We start from the raw sequence: 19,595 nt of genomic DNA, 5'->3' as shown, positions 1-19,595 counted from the left end.
TCACGTGAATAAGGCCCGAGTTACACAGGCCTAGAAATCAGTCTGCAACCATCTAGAAACCACCGGCTGCAAGGGAAAAATACGCATTCCCCAACTGATCAGAGAGTGGTTGCTGGAGTTGATGGTAGCAGCAGTGAAATTAATGGCCAAAGATTCAGTTACACAGGCCTAGAGTCCAGTTAATGACCTTTCTTGAATGTTTGTTGGCAGTCGCTGCAACTTGCAAGTTGAAATTGGCCACAATTAGGTATATAGTGCTGAATCAATAACCTGCTAGCAACTGCTTTGGGCACAAACAGATTGGCACAGTCACTTATAGTTGCATGTAATGTGTGGATGATACACAAGAAACATCATTAAACAGCTTGCATTGCCTTCATTATTCCACCATTTATACAGTTGTTGAGAATTAGAAGCACCAGTCTTGACTAAAAGGTGACTTGAACATGGTAAAGATAGTACTGCAGATACCTATTGTGTGTGTGTAGAAAGTTTAAAACGTGAACATAGCTTCTGATTACGCCAACACTGAAGTGCCTTAAACCTGCCACCAGATGGCAATAGCTGCGGCTCCAGATTTTTCCCAGATGACAGACGTCTATGGGAAAATGGCTTTCTATCTGAACCTCTGTAAAAAACATCCCTACTGAGTTTATGTGGTCAGTCACTAAATTTGGGCAATGTTGACAAAAACAAATAGTTATATCACATTTCAAAATGGTGTTACTGCACACAGCCAATCACAAGTCTTTAGCTAATGAGCAAAATCATACCAGCCCTTTCTGTCACATCTGTTTGTTGAAACAAGACTGTGACAGCAGAAATACTCATCAGGCTTTAAATGGGACTTCAGAAACCTGTGAGTGACATCATTATAGCTATGTCGATTTTTACACTATCTGTAGTTGCAAGGCTAGTAGAATATATGACAATAAGAGGGAAATATGGGTAACAGTGAAGACGCAAGGTGCAGAGGCAGTGAAGGTGGACAAATTTAAATACCCTGGGTAAATCATTTGAAGCAATGGACAATGCACAAGAGAGGTAAGAAAAGGGTGCAGGCAGTGGGTCGGGATGAATGTCAGGGGTGATTGTAACAAGCATAGCAGCAGGAGTGAAAAGGAAGGTTTACAAGATGGTAGGGAGACCTGCGATTATATGTTATTTGAAGACCCCGGGTCTGACAAAAGACAGGAGGTCGAGCTGGAGGTGGCAGAATTGAATATGTTAATATTTTCAGTGGGAGTGATCCGGAGGGACAGGATTATAAATGAGTATACCAGAGGGACAGCTCAGGGTGAGCAGTTTGGGAACACTGGATATACAGGACAAAAAATTTTGGAATATAGATCTGCCAGGCAGGATGGAAAGAGACCACAAAAAGGATTCATGGGTGTAGTAAAGGAGGGTTTGGTGTAAATGAAGAGGAGGCAAGAGACTGAAGCAAATGATCTACTGTAGTGAACCCTAAGGGAACCAGATGAAAGAAGAGGAAGATGGTTGCATGGCTTACAGCAAGCTGGCTCACAAACCCTGTCATGATTAGTACTGTGAAAAGTGCATTTACTTTCTAGCTGTAAATGTTACCAAGTGTTACCTGCTTACCTGTCAGAAAAATTCTTGCTAGCAGACATGGCTGCCAGCTGTTTGCTAGCTAACATCTGCTAGCCTCCTTGAAAAAAAGTTCTCACTAGCACAAATCATTCATATATATATATATGAAAAAACAACTTTTTTTCCTATAATACATCGAGTTTGTGATGGTGTGGGAGCCAGTTGAATTGTTAATGGAGACTCTGTTAATGTTGGCTCAAGCAGAAGTGCGGCATTGAGACAAGACACTCAGGAGCTAGCATAAATGTTAAATACTTTGCATTTTCAATGCAAATGAGTGAGTCCTTCAAATAAAATCAGTCCACATGGCATTAAAGTGAACCAAGACAGTAAGGTGAGGCTTCCTATTTTAGGCTATGCCACAGTGCTTTCACACTATGACCAAAAATAAAAGGCAGTAGAAGAAAATGCTACATGTAAAGAAGTTCTTTAAATGAAAATTTAGCACGTTGCAATTTCGCAGATGGGGCTGTATATGTGTTAATTGCTGTGCTCAGACAGATGGATGGGAGCGCTCACCAAGGTGAGACAAAGAGAGCTGGAGAGAGAGCGACATCTTAAAGCAGGGTGGAGTTTTTGAATGATGAGAGCTGGCATAAACTGGGTGTAATTGAGGTGAACACAGTAAATGAGATGGAGATGTGGGGGTGCAGGTGGAAAATATGAACAGAGGGGGATGGGTGGGAGACAGCTTTGGATTTTTCAAGGGAGGAGAGAAAAGGGGGAAACTCCCGCTGAACGAACAAACACTAGGCCACCGGGCCCCTCTTATCGTCATGGTAACATGCAGGTTAGTTGTTGCCCTTGCAGCGGGGAGGGAAGACGAGTGAAAGGGCGAATTATCAGCCTATTTGAATTAAGCAGCATGTGACAGGCTTGGTTAAATTGCCATGCCTCTGTCTTGTGATTCCTATGCAGGCAGGCAATGCAGAAGAAGCAGAGAAAGTGACAGAATGAGAGGAGCACCAGCGATTATATTTTTGTGACAACAAAGTCAAAAAATATATAGGATTTGAAACGGAACTCATAAATGTATTGCTTTTAAAGCAGTTATAGCTGAGACAACACTGTCTGTCATTTCCTCTACTGTTCTTTCTTCTCAGTAGTAGGGTGCAAAAATAATACCTTCTAAATTATGTAGCATCCATTCAGTAGCACAAAGACACGCATAACCACACCGCAAACCCCATCCCGGAACCATCATCCCCAAGTACTCCAACCTTCCATTAAGTTTAAAAACACCATTTATCTTTTACTGACCAGAGTGTGCACACATTCACTCTTTGGTAAATTCAAATTGGCAACTCTGACCACTTAACTGCTACCTAAATTAGGTTTGAGTAGTTCGCCATAAAAGCAGACTCAATATGTTAACACCCTTCTCCTTACTTGCTCACTGTAAACTCAAGAGGCCGTGCTGTCCGCTCTCTTTTGTTTCCTCCCAATTGTCTCTATAGACACGGGGGTGGGGTGAGCACGAGGCCGGAGGCAACGGCACAGGAAAGAAAGGAAGATCTAGCTGAGCGTAAAGGCACTCCCGGAGCACTGCATAGCATGGGTGAGGGGGTTGGGGGGGGATGCATAAAAAGGGGATGACAGAATGATGGAGGAATTGTTGTGGTAATGAAAACACTGAGGGTGCAGATGAGAAAAAGAGCAAAATAGAGACAAAGAGAGGTGGTGCAGGCAAAGAGTGGCTGCCTGACAAAGTGTGTGTTTCCATGTGCGTGAATTCATAACGCGGGAGACAGCCGACAGAGATACCTCATCCTCACGGCTACCTCAAACACACTCTGTTACTCACTGCTCGGCCCAGTTTCTCTCCCATTACAATCCCATTGTAGATGGCCTTGCCTTGAGGCAGGAATGTTGCATAATAATGTGATTTTCCCAAAATCCAGTACAAGATATCATTGTTGAATGCCAAAAAAAGAATCAGCCCCAAAGAACGACGACTATACAAACTGCAGGGTAATACACTTAACACACAGTTAAAATGGGCAGATTATTTTTAATTGAACTTTTGAACTATTTGTTACTCAGAGATTCCGATGTGGCCCCTGTATGAACTTCAAACTGCCTGTAGCATATCCAATGCAAATTAGACGGCAAGTAAAGCCTATTAGATCTGTCTTTGAACATCTATATACTGAATTTTTAAGCAGTAATTCATTTGTTAATCAGACTCTTAAAAAATGCAGAGTTCATCATTATTCTTTTATAAAGAGACTAAAAAAAACTAGAACAGGGCCGGACAGAATATTGAGAACAACTTTAAAAAGAATGGCTTGCAATTTAGCCGCACTACAATTACAATCAACAAAATGGCCCATAACAGAGAATAAATAATAAACAAAGGCTTAGACACACGTTCTTGTTCAAATGGAGGACAAAGGGAGAAGCATAATGAAGCAGTAATAACCCGGGGGTAGAAATGACCCAAAGGGCACTGACTGAGTCATTTGTTCTCCCCCGAGCACCATCAAAGGTATGATGAAAGCCAGCGCAGATGGGACGGTGAGATAAACGGACGGTGATGCTGTAATGACCTATCGCAAAGCCATGTGAGAAATATAACAAACAGACTTAAAGACAGCTGGCCAAGGCAGAATGGTGTTATTGCTTTCTAACGTCAGATAATATGAAATACTGAAAATAACCCTCTGAATGCACTTACGACTCGAAGGATGCAAAAATCAATACTGAGTGGAGTCTATGCTGCTCCGGAGCATGTTCACGGTGCTTCGGTCTCAATCCAAGAGAGGGACTGTGGGAGGTATAATGCAGGGATGTGGAAGTTTGCTTTTACAGCTTCACAGTCAGTTCAACTTAATTTCACTGGAAAGACTCTGATTTACTAGAGAACATCTTTCCAAATATTCAGTGTCCTTGATGAGCACTCTCTGCTGCTTTGCTGGAGCATAACAAAGACAGACAAGAAACAGAGCACATAGAGGTCGTGCTATGTCAACACAGATGTAAACTCACAACTCCCTAAGTGTTATATGTGCCTTTTACTGAGCTCCCATTAAAAATCAATTTTTAATACACATAATTAATACATAGAAATGGAAAGCACCTCCATCTGTTAAAGTGCATCTGCTAAGCAGCCCTAAGTCATTTAACAGAGGAATTCCACAAACTTAGAGGAGCTCTAAATGCAACGCTAAGCGATGTGAAGTGTCTTCTGCAAGCATTGGAGCTCCACAGCAGGTGGCAGACAGCTGTGCGTAGGTGGGGAAGGCCTCCAGGCGCTGTGCACATCGCTTTGCAATACACAGAATTCGACAGTGGCCTGAATGGGCAGTGACATTACTTCAGCGTGATAGGGGTTAAATAGGTGTCAGGTCAGTTAGTGAAAAAAGAAGACATTTAAAAAGAAAAAGCTCCACTTTGAAATTCAAAGCTTGGTGGGCAACAGTAGCTGCTGTTGAATGTCACCAGAAAAGAGCTTTCTCTTTCACTTATTCTTTTAATATTTCACTACTTTTCCCTTCTACACCCCAAAACTCCACAAGGACTGGATCCTTCTCTCCTACAAAACAACACAACAGCAACTTTTTTGTAAAAAGCTTAAATCCCAAATCTTTAGATTCATGTCATCAAGTTTTTTTTTTAATTAAACTTAATACTTAACAAACATATTTTAGTACACCTCACAATTAGTAACCTTTAGCTTTTAAAATGACAGCCCTATGGCAAATTTTTCCCCATCATTTCTTTCTTTACTACATTTATCATTCTGCATGACATAGCACAGCACTTTTTCTATGACTCAAGACCACCATACCAGATTGAACTGAGGCAGCCAAGCGCCTTAAGAAATGCAAGCTGATATGGCAAAGAAGCAAAGTCCCCCACCCAAAGATCAATGAATGGTCCAACTCACTATCTTCCTCCTTGCTTCTGCCTGTTCCTGTCACGATCCTGGGTCCTTTTGACCCAGCGTTTTGTGTTTTCTACTAGTGTCATTTTGGTTCTGTTCTTCCTCTGGTTTAGTGTTGTTCTGTTCTGCCGTCTACCCTTGTGTTAAGTCCGCGTTTGCTAGTCTGTGTCTTTGTGTGTATGTGTTTCCTGTTTTATTGTGACGGTCTGTGCCTTATGTCAGTGTGTCCTGTTTACGTTCCTCCACCTCGTCAGCTGTGATGTCTTCCAGGTGTGTTCCCCTCCTGTTTCCCTTCCCCTGATTCCTGGCGTGTGTATTTATAGTGTGTGTTACCTCGTCCTCGTCGCTGGTTCGTCTGTGTTGTTTCCCCTCGTTCTCCCTGCGTCTCTCCATGTGTGATTTCCCCGGACCTCCCTGCATCTGTGTTTCTGGTTTGTTTTGTTAGTTTCACCCAGTTTAGGTTTTTCAGTTCTCGTTCACCTGCCTTTGTTGTTTGTACCACGCGTGTAATAAAGACTCACCTGCACCAGAGTTGCCGCCTTTTGGGTCCTCTTTATAAACTCCACACGCCCGCCACACCGGGCGTGACAGCACGAACCAGCCACCATGGACCCCTGCGGCATTCAATCCATCCGAGGAGCTCCAAGATGACATCGCTTATAATGTGGAGATTCTCCTCGGAAGTGGCTGGAGAACCCTCCGTATGAGCTTTCGCCGTGCTGTTGAAAGCCGGCTTCAACGGGCTCTTTTCTGGCCTGCCATGGCTTTTGGGATCTCTTCCTCCCGACCATGCAGGCTTTTCTCCGCGCACACCTCACCTTCTCTCAGCCACCCTGCCTCGCTGCCCGACTTGTCGGAGGTGAACTTGCCCGGCCCGTCGGAGCCATCTGCGGGGAGAAAACGCCGATCGCGCCGCCGGCGCGCCACCCCACAGCCGGACGTTCGAACTTCTAATTCGCCGGCTGTGGTGAGTGAGGACTCTTTTCCGTTTTCGGACTGTTTGACTGTTCATTCTGGGGCTGTGTTCTGTGCAGCAGATAATGATAGGAACAGCTTATCGCCTGCTCTGCAGGTCTCAGCTCAGTTAGCTGCCCCGCAGCCATTCTCAGCTCAGTTAGCTGCCCCGCAGCCATTCTCAGCTCAGTTAGCTGCCCCGCAGCCATTCTCAGCTCAGTTAGCAGCCTCGCAGCCATTCTCAGCTCAGTTAGCAGCCTCGCAGCCATTCTCAGCTCAGTTAGCAGCCTCGCAGCCATTCTCAGCTCAGTTAGCAGCCTCGCAGCCATTCTCAGCTCAGTCAGCTGCCTCGCAGCCATTCTCAGCTCAGTCAGCTGCCTCGCAGCCATTCTCAGCTCAGTCAGCTGCCTCGCAGCCATTCTCAGCTCAGTCAGCTGCCTCGCAGCCATTCTCAGCTCAGTTAGCTGCCTCGCAGCCATTCTCTGCTCAGTCTCCAGTGCCACACTCTGCTCAGTCTCCAGTGGCTCACTTAGCTGCCCAGCCTCCAGTGGCTCACTTAGCTGCCCAGCCTCCAGTGGCTCACTTAGCTGCCCAGCCTCCAGTGGCTCACTTAGCTGCCCAGCCTCCAGTGGCTCACTTAGCTGCCCAGCCTCCAGTGGCTCACTTAGCTGCCCAGCCTCCAGTGGCTCACTTAGCTGCCCAGCCTCCAGTGGCTCACTTAGCTGCCCAGCCTCCAGTGGCTCACTTAGCTGCCCAGCCTCCAGTGGCTCACTTAGCTGCCCAGCCTCCAGTGGCTCACTTAGCTGCCCAGCCTCCAGTGGCTCACTTAGCTGCCCAGCCTCCAGTGGCTCACTTAGCTGCCCAGCCTCCAGTGGCTCACTTAGCTGCCCAGCCTCCAGTGGCTCACTTAGCTGCCCAGCCTCCAGTGGCTCACTTAGCTGCCCAGCCTCCAGTGGCTCACTTAGCTGCCCAGCCTCCAGTGGCTCACTTAGCTGCCCAGCCTCCAGTGCTCCCAGTTTCACCTGCAGCTCAGGCCCCTGTGCCGCCTGCAGCTCCAGTGTCCCCCGTAGCTCCAGTGTCCCCCGTAGCTCCAGTGTCCCCCGTAGCTCCAGTGTCCCCCGTAGCTCCAGTGTCCCCCGTAGCTCCAGTGTCCCCCGTAGCTCCAGTGTCCCCCGTAGCTCCAGTGTCCCCCGTAGCTCCAGTGTCCCCCGTAGCTCCAGTGTCCCCCGTAGCTCCAGTGTCCCCCGTAGCTCCAGTGTCCCCCGTAGCTCCAGTGTCCCCCGTAGCTCCGTCGCTCATTCCGTCACCAGTCTCACACACTCACTTCATGCAGGGAGAAGGTCTAAGTTCCTCCCAGGGAGATTCCTGCGCTTTAGCTGCTTCAAGCGAAGTAATGCACTCCAGGGCCTCCCCAGAAGCTAGGTTTCACCCCCCAGCTGTTTCTGGACCCCTGAAGATTAAGCAGCTCTCAGAGAACTCCTCCGTGTCAGTGTTGCCTGGGCAAAACCAGTGCTCGGTGCATTGCCAGTCACCTCTGTGTCAGCTAGTGGCCTCCATGACCGCTGGCTCAGTCATGGCTTCCGCTGGAGGGTCCGAGGGACCGCTCCGGCCTTCGTTTCCTGTCGTCGCTGGAGGGTCCAAGGGACCGCTCCGCCTTGCTTCCTGTCGCCGCTGGAGGGTCCAAGGGACGCGCCCGCCTTTGCTTCCTGTCGTCGCTGGAGGGTCCAGGGACGCGCCCGCCTTTGCTTCCTGTCGCCGCTGGAGGGTCCAAGGGACCGCCCGCCTTTGCTTCCTGTCGCCGCTGGAGGGTCCAAGGGACCCGTCCGGCCTTTTGCCTCCTGTCGCCGCTGGAGGGTCCAAGGGATCCGCCCAGCCTGCAGCGCCTCCGTCTCCGGCTTCCACGCGCCGCCGCCAGCTGCAGCGCCTCCGTCTCCGGCTTCCACGCCGCCGCCAGCTGCAGCGCCTCCGCCAGCTGCAGCGCCTGCGTCTCGGCTTCCACGCCGCCGCCAGCTGCAGCGCCTCCGTCTCCGGCTTCCACGCCGCCGCCAGCTGCAGCGCCTCCGTCTCCGGCTTCCACGCCGCCGCCAGCTGCAGCGCCTCCGTCTCCGGCTTCCACGCCGCCGCCAGCTGCAGCGCCTCCGTCTCCGGCTTCCACGCCGCCGCCAGCTGCAGCTTCACCATCCACGCCAGCGGCAGCCTCACCATCTACGCCGCCAGCTGCAGCGCCGCCATCCACGCCAGCGGCAGCCTCACCATCTACGCCGCCAGCTGCAGCGCCGCCGCCTCCGGCTTCCACGCCGCCGCCTCCGGCTTCCACGCCGCCGCCTCCGGCTTCCACGCCGCCGCCTGCAGCGCTTCCGTCTCTGGCTTCCACACCAGCTGCCGCCTCTTCATTCACGCCAGCTGCAGCGCCTCCGTCTCCGGCTTCCACGCCGCCGCCAGCTGCAGCTTCACCATCCACGCCAGCGACAGCCTCACCATCTACGCCGCCAGCTGCAGCGCCGCCGCCTCGGCTTCCACGCCGCCGCCTGCAGCGCCGCCGCCTCGGCTTCACGCCGCCGCCTGCAGCGCCGCCGCCTCCGGCTTCCACGCCGCCGCCTGCAGCGCCGCCGCCTCCGGCTTTCCACGCCGCCGCCTGCAGCGCCGCCGCCTGCAGCGCCGCCGCCTCCGGCTTCACGCCGCCGCCTGCAGCGCCGCCGCCTCCGGCTTCACGCCGCCGCCTGCAGCGCCGCCGCCCCGGCTTCACGCCGCCGCCTGCAGCGCTTCCGTCTCTGGCTTCCATGCCAGCTGCCGCCTCTTCATTCACGCCAGCTGCAGCCTCACCATCTACGCCGTCAGCTGCAGTGCCTTCGTCTCCGCTTCCACGCCGTCACCTGCAACCTCTTCGTCTCCGGCTTCTCGCTCGCCGTCACCTGCGGCCTCTTCGTCTCGGCTTCCTCGCCGTCACCTGCGGCCTCTTCGTCTCCGGCTTCCTCGCCGTCACCTGCGGCCTCTTCGTCTCCGGCTTCCTCGCCGTCACCTGCGGCCTCTTCGTCTCCGGCTTCCTCGCCCGTCACCTGCGGCCTCTTCGTCTCGGCTTCCTCGCCGTCACCTGCGGCCTCTTCGTCTCCGGCTTCCTCGCCGTCACCTGCGGCCTCTTCGTCTCCGGCTTCCTCGCCGTCACCTGCGGCCTCATCGTCTCCGGCTTCCACGCCCGTCACCTGCGGCCTCATCAGCGCCGCCTGGTCCAGCCTCCGAGTCTTCGGCGCCGCCTGGTCCTATCCCGTCGGGGTCTGCTGCTGACTGGCCACTTTCCAGGCCACTGGCCAGGCGACATCGCCGCCGTGGGCGGCCCCGGACCCGCCGCCGCCTGAGTCGCCGCCGCTGCCGCCCTCACGGCCGCCCCTGAACTGTGCCCACGCCGGGCGCGCTGCCGTCCGCACGGCCGGCCTCCTGAACTGTTTCCTGGGCTCCGTGCTGTCGGCCCCTGGCCGCCCCTGAACTTCTTCCACGTGGCCGCCGCTGCCTTCCGCACGGCCGGCCCCTGAACTGTCTGGGCTCCGTGCGGTCGGCCCCTGGCCGTCCCCCTGAACTGTGCCCACGTCGGCACCGCTGCCGTCCTCACGGCCGCCCCTGAACTGTCCGGGCTCCTGGGTTGTGGGCTCCTGGGTTGTCGGCCCCGGGCCGCCCCTGACCTGGGTCCACATCGCCACCGTGGCCTTCCGCACGGTCGGCCCCGGAACTGTTTGGACTCCTGTGCGGTCGGCCCCTGGCCGGCCCCCTGAACTTTTCTGTTTTAGACTCTGTTTCCTTGGGCTCCAGTGTGTTTCTTTTTGTTGTTTTTGGTGCTGGCTCGTGTTTTGCTTTTGGTTTTTTTGTCCCTCTTGTGCTCCTGTTTTGGTTTTGCCTCGAGCCTCCGTCCTGGACCCCCACCCCGCCCGCCCTGGTCGGGTTGTTTGTTGTGGTGTTTTTTTTTTTTTCTCTCTGGCTGTTTTGTTTCCTTGTTGGGCTGTCTGGGGCCAGCCCTTTGACGGGGGGTACTGTCACGATCCTGGGTCCTTTTGACCCAGCGTTTTGTGTTTTCTACTAGTGTCATTTTGGTTCTGTTCTTCCTCTGGTTTAGTGTTGTTCTGTTCTGCCGTCTACCCTTGTGTTAAGTCCGCGTTTGCTAGTCTGTGTCTTTGTGTGTATGTGTTTCCTGTTTTATTGTGACGGTCTGTGCCTTATGTCAGTGTGTCCTGTTTACGTTCCTCCACCTCGTCAGCTGTGATGTCTTCCAGGTGTGTTCCCCTCCTGTTTCCTTCCCTGATTCCTGGCGTGTGTATTTATAGTGTGTGTTACTCGTCCTCGTCGCTGGTTCGTCTGTGTTGTTTCCCCTCGTTCTCCCTGCGTCTCTCCATGTGTGATTTCCCCGGACCTCCCTGCATCTGTGTTTCTGGTTTGTTTTGTTAGTTTCACCCAGTTTAGGTTTTTCAGTTCTCGTTCACCTGCCTTTGTTGTTTGTACCCACGCGTGTAATAAAGACTCACCTGCACCAGAGTTGCCGCCTTTTGGGTCCTCTTTATAAACTCCACACGCCCGCCACACCGGGCGTGACAGTTCCACTCCGATACGTACTTGGATGCCCCGGGGACGAGGGCCCTTTCCAGCTCAGTGCATTCAGCTGAGCCTGCCCATGTTCACAGCTGGGATGCTATTAAGTCCCAGCAAGGTGACCCATGGGATATGGATGAGAAGCGGGGGGGGGGTTGTTCTGTTGTTAAACCATTGTTTCAAATCTATTACACTATGTTAGGGAAGTATTAATACCAGTATGGCTAACACAAGCAATTAAGAAAAGCATCCAAAGACCCACTGCAGTTCTACAGTCAACCAGTTTCCTAATGCCTGCAGTGAGAGGAAGCAAGAAGCAACTTTGAAGCAAATACTGGAGATGGAAGAAAAAAATGACAGAAGTTTTTATCCACTCCACTGCTTTTGATAACTTGATTATAAGCTGTCGCTACTTAGGTGGTATTTTGCACCATTGTTATTGTGAAACTAATATTAATGGTAGGTCTACTATATTGCAATAAAGTACCCCACAGAAACTTATACATCAATACAGCTTTTTTTTAAAATAATATCTACATTGTGCTGTCTTACTACCATAAACTAATGGTGTCTGAAGTTTTTTCCAATCTGTTTAATTTCACCCTTTCTATTTTTTATTTAAAAAGAAACCATTGTGAATATTTTTCGAGTAAATGCTTCTTTAATAAACATGGCCATCCTGACCGGGACATCTCTGGAGTGAAGCAAAGCGCGTTATGTTTATTTCCTCTCTGAACCCAAAGCCAACCTGTTTCCTTGGGGAAGTCAGGGGTCATGATTTTGATTCCACACCGTCACAACAAAGGAAACCCACCCCCCCGCCCCAGCTTACATGGAAGAGCGACATGAGAGGAATGTGGCTATGTGAATCCACGTCTCCCAATTCATACAGCTTTGGTGTACGGCCAAAGCTGTGTGGCTTTTGATGCAACCTGCTGAAGGTTTCCTGTGTTGTATATCACTAACTAAAATTGTAACACTAAGGAAATACAAAGAAAACCAAGTTTACAGCAGCATGGTTGGTCATCCGCTGCTGTCATATCCTGTTTAATCATAGTTAGATCAACATGAGGGCTTGAATATTGCCTTATTAGTGCAGACCTAAGCCATACCATATAGTCAATCAGGTGATGCTAATCACTAGCTTCAAGCAGCATGGAGACAGATTGGGGTTAATGACCTTCTGGAAACCCAGAGGGGACAGTGTAAGTTCTTTCCTCTTTGTCTGTGCATGTCACTAACGAGGAATACATACATAGATGGCTGTGTAGCAAAAAAAAGACAACCTACCAGAGAGACTGAGCCAAGGTGAATCACTGCTTTAACAATAAGGTTACACAATCATTCAGGCAAACGGGGAGAGGCTGAGATCAGACAAGGAGCATGGGAATTAAGAACGACAGATTTAAGATTGATTTTCTTGAGGAGGCGGCAAAAGGAGTTGGTAAATTTCCAGTGCAATCAGAGTGACTGCGATAGCTGAACAGATAATGGATTTTCAGCTCTTGAAACGCATAATTTTTCATTTTCGATCACACGCACTAAACACAGTTAACACAACAGTGCCGTATAAGCGTTTAGCTGTAAAATCAGCTGCAAATCAGGAAAGTAGCTGCTTGAAACAACATCGTGTGAAGAGGGCTCACGTAAAAATGTAATCAAATCATTTTTTAACCATAAATTAGAAATATTCATAAATCTAGCAGTATAATGAGAATGTAATGTCTGTACTTTAATGGGAAATAATAGCTGCAGCGCTTTCAAACTGAAGTATATGACTTGGAGAAAATCATAAAAAATACATATTTTATCTACAAAGACTGCACATAAGTCTCCTGGTCTTTATGATTAGCGGCTCTGACACACAGCACATTTATTTAAACTGGGAGGTTTTATGTCAATGAATAAAGATGGTGAGGTGAAGGAAATGCTGATGAATGACAACAGAAATAGCAAAGGTGACAAAAAACACCTGGAAAGTCTGAAAAACCAAACTGTTTGGAAGCATCACGGTGGAACTCATTTTTCAGACAGACACAAAGAAAAGCTGCTGACGCAGAGAGATGGGATGTATTAAAAGTTCTTGTTGTTTGTGACCATAAATGAATGCTGTGTATGTGCCTAAGTCTTTATCCCATATCACTCTGAGCAATGGTAATAAGATAAAAGCCTTCAACAGAAGACTGTCTGAGGTGGGGAGATGTGTCAATTTGTCTCAGACAAAAAGAGAAAAAAGTCTATTTTCCTGTGCAGCAAACAGACAAAAGTTTTTTAACCATCCTTAATTGTGTAAATGTTTAGAACAAGAGCAAAGTAGACAAACATCTACCCTAAAATACAAAAGCTTCCCTGAACTCTTTGTACCGTAGCAGGCATAACACCACATGAGACTAGTAGCTAACTGTCAACAGTAAAGAACATGACAGATTTCCTGCAGCGGCTGCATACATTTTTCAACACATTTCTGTGCTTGACTGGGCGTACACGAGCATACATCCACATTCTTCACAGTAATTACTGTTACTGAACAGCTGATAAGAGGAAAATATTTAATTTTCACAAAAACACAACGTACATGCTGCCTGTGTCTTCCCAGAGTCTCATGACCAACTCAAAATTGGTTCAAGTAATGCCTGAGTTAATTACTTCGGTAATCAGCCAAACATCTGCTTTTCTTTTGATGTACAGTACTGCACAAACGCCTTGAACCACCCCTCATCTCTTTATATTTTTTTTTATATTTTTCTTCCAAGGAGCCAGAATGTCTTGTAATGTTTTAAAGTCGTCTTGAGCAATATTTCTCCTTGTTTCCTGAAGGTCTTTCAAAGTTTTTCTTTGGACAGTTTTTCTTTGGCTGGTTTTTCACAGATTCTCAGTCCAGTCCTTGTACCTGACCATCTTCAGAGGAATTATTATTATCATTGTTGTTTGTTTGTGTCCTAACACTGATCTTAACTCTGATCTATGAATCACTTAAGCATAAAAACACACCTAACTCCAGGGAAGAACCAATGCTGTGTCTAAATATAACAGGCAACTTAGCAACCAACCAAGTATAAATGTTTTTACACACCCTTACAAGCAGCCTGCTGCAAAAAATACATAATTTATTTCAATTTCTTTAGTTGAATCTACAGCAAATGTCAAAGATCATAGTTTGACTGGCATGAAAAGTATTTTTGCACCAACAACACCAACAATGAGCTGAATTAGCTGAAGATGAACAGCACCTGAAAGTCATGAAATGCAAGTACGACAATCCTGATCAGATTTTGATCCACCATGCAACACCATCTGGAAAGTATCTGAATGTTAACAGCTTCATTCTTCACCATGACAAACACACTGCCAGAGCAGTAAAAGCATATCTGGGCAGAAAATCACACATTAGAACTCTATCAGTCATGGATTGGCCTCCTCAGAGCCCAGACTTCAACATTATAGAAGCAGTGTGGGATCATCTTGACAGAGAACAGAACAAAAGGCGGCCCAAATCCCAAGAAGAGCTTTAAACGTCTTTAAAGAATCCTTGACAAGTATTGCTGAAGACTGCTTGAAGAAATGACAAAAGATTGTGGTGAAGAATAAAGGTGATCCTACGGAATATCCACTGTTGAGCTCACAAACTCTATTTTTGTCTTATATTAAGTATTTCAACACATTGGCATATGTTTCAACAAATCACTGCACATATTCCCTGTTTTACTTTCAAAATATAAAGAAATTATGGATGACTTGAGACTTTTGTATAGACCTGTATACTGTACGGTAACCAATCTGCCTACATTTTATTTGTTTTTTGTTTTATTTTAATTTGCATAATAAGAAAGTCCTGTCTCCCAGTTGGCTCCCCTAGCCAGTAATGCACAATTACACTCCCACATTAATGGATTGGATTTATATAGCGCTTTTCAAGGCACCCAAAGCGCTTAACAATGCCATTATTCATTCACGCTCACTCTCACACACTGGTGGAGGCAAGCTACAATTGTAGCCACAGCTGCCCTGGGGCAGACTGACAGAGGCGAGGCTGCCATATCGCGCCATCGGCCCCTCTGGCCAACACCAGTAGGCGGTAGGGTAAAGTGTCACAACGACCAAGGACACAACGACCAGGACAGAAAGGCCGGGGATCGAACCGGCGACCTTCCGGTTACAGGTGCGCTTCCCAACCCCCTGAGCAATACACTAACAACAGAATGGCTTCCACCGTGGCTCAAGATTTTTGCACAGTACAGTAAGTACCAGTGCAAATGTAGGACTACCTAAACATATATATTAAAAACTTCAAGTAAACAGAAGCACAAATGACTATTGCTCTGAAACTTTGATTTCAGTATTACATTATATCATTTTGTTAATGACAGACTTATTAGCAAAGTCACACTACATGAGTTTTTGTGACTCTGGCTGCTAAAAAAGGGAGGAGAGCACATTGGTGGGATGACTGGAGCATGTGATCCAGTGATCCATGTGATCTGTACCAGTAATTTAGTTGGCATAAATATGTTCATGTTTGATTCACAAAGCAGGAAATGAAGTAAAGAAAGGAGAAGTCAGATAGACTAGGATCTTCTGACCTACACATAACGTCTGGCTCAACACACACACGCACACATACATTCAAAAATACAGGAACAAAAAAAATTAGGCCCCCAACTCTGTCCTACTTTTGGGTAAGCCTTTTCATTTTTTTTGCCCTCTTTATATCCCCCAGGCCTCGGGACAGGAAGAGCAGAGAAATCCATTTTCTACATCAGACGCTGGCTGAGAAAGACTGAGCAAATTGCTGAGCAGATCAGCAGTTTGTCTCTCGAGCATGTGCGTGCCCAAAACAAACATAAGTGATGGATGTCAGCTGATCACGAGGTCAGCATGCTTAAAATGAATGCTAGCTGGACTGACGAGAAGAGAAAAAACAGTTCAACAATCACGCCCACTCAGTGCAGTAATTGACCAATTGAGTGCAGGTGTGAAAGTGGGCCCTGGGAGCAAGGTTTAAACACTTTTACCTTTAAAGCAGTCACTCAACGGATCCTCTGCATAGTTTTCAAGCCTACTCAACCCTTAACTCTGCAGCACTAGATGAGATTTTCCAAAATATCTCAGTAAAATAAAAAAGAATAGCTTGATTAAGGTCAGAAGACAGAAATTAGAGGCACTCCATGCAGATGATTCAGCTTACAGACATTCCTTTACTGACAACAGCAGTAGTAGATTCCTACTACACACACACACACACACACACACACACACAGATGCAGATAAAGAACAATGAAATATAGCATCCCCTCACATCCCTTCACATTCCCTGGCCCGAAACCAGGACGGGACTTCACCAGGATTGCCCACAGTACAACTAACCAATTACAAATCCTCTGACAAAGCATGTGGTCTGCTTTAAGAAGCATGGCTCAGCTGCTCAATGCTACCCCATCTACAACAGAGAATGTCAACTCAGCAACTCGTTAACAAAAGAATCCACTCACCACCACATAATTCAATTAAAGTGAAATTTTTATCCCATTAAACTGTTAAATGCTGTAAAAGTATCAACTGCAATGCACTAAATCACCCGAGATATCACAGTGTACTGTAGTTTTATAAAACAAGACACTATAAGTTAATTCACAGCTTTTATTGTGTCGCAGTGCTGACCATGTTAATACATTATACTTCACTAGCAACCTTAACACTCGCCCTAAATACTATAAGCATAATTCACAGCTTGGCGACTATTCAGGACACCCAAGATCCATGTTATCAGTGTTATTCTCAGTAACTCGTTAATTGATTACATGCACAGCACATGAACATGGCTTCTAATTCAGGCAAAACAGGGGGTGGTGATCTGAATTAAGCTCAACAGCTCATAAAGGAAAAGGAATATAATGCCCTAAGTAGCCTGGCATGTGCCTGAAATTGCGTCATTTGCTGTGGTGCTTTACAGTACATTGTTTTACATGCTGAGACCATTAAAGCCTCGACAATAGAAAGCAGGAGCATGGCTTAGTCAGATACAGTGTGGTGGGAGAAAGAAGATTCGCACAGAACAAGTCAGGTTGATGGATGCAGTGGTGGGGATTTCCTACCCCAGACTGACTGACTGCCTGTGCCTGACAGTATTCTCAGTGGGAATTGCTTTTCACCTGCTGAGACTCACCACCTTCTCTTCCTGCACCCCGTCGCTCTGGCTGTATTTCCACAGTGAAACCGAGGGCAGCACAGGGCAGCACGAGGAAAAAAAGGCAATCTGCCTCTCTCTTCCTGATTCGGAGTCTTCCTTAACATGAGTAAAAAATTATATTCTATATCTTGCAAAGACAGAATGCATTAAAACCTAAATGAATGCAATGGTATCAGTGAATATGTTGTCCAGTATGCACCTTTCTTAGGGTCTCTCCTTTTCTATTGAAAAGGTCCTGAAAGAGTCAACCACGGGGACTCAACACATCCTGAAGAGTTTTTTAGGCTTGATTCTTCTCTTGATACTTTTCCAACAGAAAAGGAGAGACCCTAAGTTGCTTCCTATCTCTGCAGATAGGTAACTGTTGACAATGTCAGCGTTATAGTTATAGTTGTAGTACAGAGGGGGTCCCCCTTGGGTCTGAGGGATGGAAATTTCATCATTAGAGGGGTGAAACAAGTGCATGAAGCGCCCACTAAAAACATCACAAGGTGGAAAAATAAACTCTTATTGTCCCCACTTCGTTAGAATAAGTAAGACGTGTTATGACTAAAATCCTCCTTCAAATTCCAGGAAACTTGTGATCATGTGTTAACACAGAAATATGATGATATATGAATCATAGCCACATTAAATGTGGCGTGACTAGTATTGGCTTATGAAAGAATGCACCCATTTGCGATTCACTAATGGTGACTGTATGTGATAATGACTCCCACTTCCCTTATTTCACTGCTGAAATTAAACACTTGAAAATCATTATAAGGCTCTGACTGTCTCAGACACCTGAACTCACTCTGGAGACCAGTGTGCTAGGATGCTATAGCAATGAACTTAAATGCCATCACTTCTCAGGATGACTACTTGCACTGACAGAGGCAGAACTGTAACCTTGAAAAATTCAACAGTTAAATAATGAAACATTCATGGAACATGACATGTGTTCACAAGCAGGTCATTAGTCATCCAAAAGTTGATCCCAACCCTCTTCAGTGCTGTGTGAAATGGTCCTGTCACCACCTCTGGAGTTGGATGGGAATCACTTTGACTCCCACGGGTGATCTATGCCAGCATTATCCCACAAGTGTGCTTCCTCTCTGTCTCTCCAGCACACACAGATAAAAGATTAGCTCATTTTAAAAGCTGCAACGGTAGATCCAAGCAGTATTTGGGAGATGTCCTGTCCTGCGTTTCTCTTTCTAAGGTTTTCTGAAGTAATGATGATGATGCTTTGTTAGTGTGTTTGCTGAAGAGCAATTGCTGCTTTCAGAAAAATGACTGCAATTAGAATACATAGACAGCATTTTGAATTGATTCTCAGGTCCATGGCAAAGTAAAGATGCTTCAGTGTGATTTCACTGGAGCTGACTAGGTTACGTACAGGGACATTATGGCCCACTTTTGTCATCAATAATACAATGCAGTGTGACTCTTGAGGGTAGCAGAAGGAAAAGTGATAGCAAACAGCCCACAACTGATTCTAGTGAAACAACAGCAATATCAGAAAAATTGATCATACTGTCGGTTGGTTTTGGGACAATGTGTTAAAATAGTATTATAAACTCTTTATTAAGTGTCATCGCAGAAACCTACAGACATATTATGCCCCAGTTTTTAAGCATCTATAACTAGGCTTCTGGTAAAGAGCCATATGTCCCATATCCGTCTCCACTGACCTGCTGGTAGTTCTCATCTTCAGGCTGGAAGGTCTTATCAATGGGCTGAAACCTCAGATTGATATGAGGAAAATTGTGAAGCCAGTAAGTCCACCACGGCGCAATGTAATCCACACGATCCGAAGACATCACTGCCCGGAGAAAAAGTTAGGCTTCAGCCTAAATTAGCCTCTCAGTAGTAAAGCAGGCAGTTTCTTCCGCTGCCGGATATTTTAATCAAGTCGCACATTAAACAAAGGCAACGATAAAAGCATGCTCGGTTGTGGAAACACACTCGACCACACATGAGAGGTGGGGAAAGTCCTGCAAAGGTAAAAGTGTGATTGCAAAGTGAGATCCGGTTAGGATTTTTCCAGAGAAAGACCAATAATCACTCTGCGTCCATGTTTCCGTTCCTGTGGACCCACAGATACTATCCGACCGACAGCTGCTCCACACAAACAGCAGACAACACAGTCAGCAGCGTGAACGCGCACTTATAGTAGGAGCAGGACACCAGGGGGTGAGGGGGCGCGCACATTCGCTTTCGTAAATTGTTTGGGAACATTAGTGTGGAAGCACACATCATAAGTACAACTACTTAATTAAATACACAAAGTCAGTGTATTGTAACATCAGCTACATCGATTTTTTTTTTTTTTTATTATTAACGGCCCCTTTATTCTCTGGTAAATAAGCAACAGCGGTGCCACCTAGTGTTCAATTA

The 19,595-nt window shown here is 47.3% G+C and overlaps 1 protein-coding gene across 1 annotated transcript in view; it reads right to left on the bottom strand.

The window, feature by feature from the left end:
* The window catches only part of ttyh2 (tweety family member 2), a 73,107-nt gene extending 53,753 nt beyond the window's left edge, over positions 1-19,354 (bottom strand). The window contains exon 1 of the mRNA XM_039616518.1: positions 18,890-19,354. Within this exon, the coding sequence (XP_039472452.1) occupies positions 18,890-19,018 (129 nt within the window). The 5' untranslated portion in view covers positions 19,019-19,354. The remainder of the gene's footprint in view (positions 1-18,889) is intronic.
* Positions 19,355-19,595: the final 241 nt, after the last annotated feature.

The sequence above is a fragment of the Oreochromis aureus genome, linkage group 8, assembly GCF_013358895.1.
Source record: "Oreochromis aureus strain Israel breed Guangdong linkage group 8, ZZ_aureus, whole genome shotgun sequence".
Lineage (NCBI taxonomy): Eukaryota > Metazoa > Chordata > Actinopteri > Cichliformes > Cichlidae > Oreochromis > Oreochromis aureus.
Note: the sequence above shows the minus strand (reverse complement) of the source record. Positions and strands in the feature narration are given on the sequence as shown.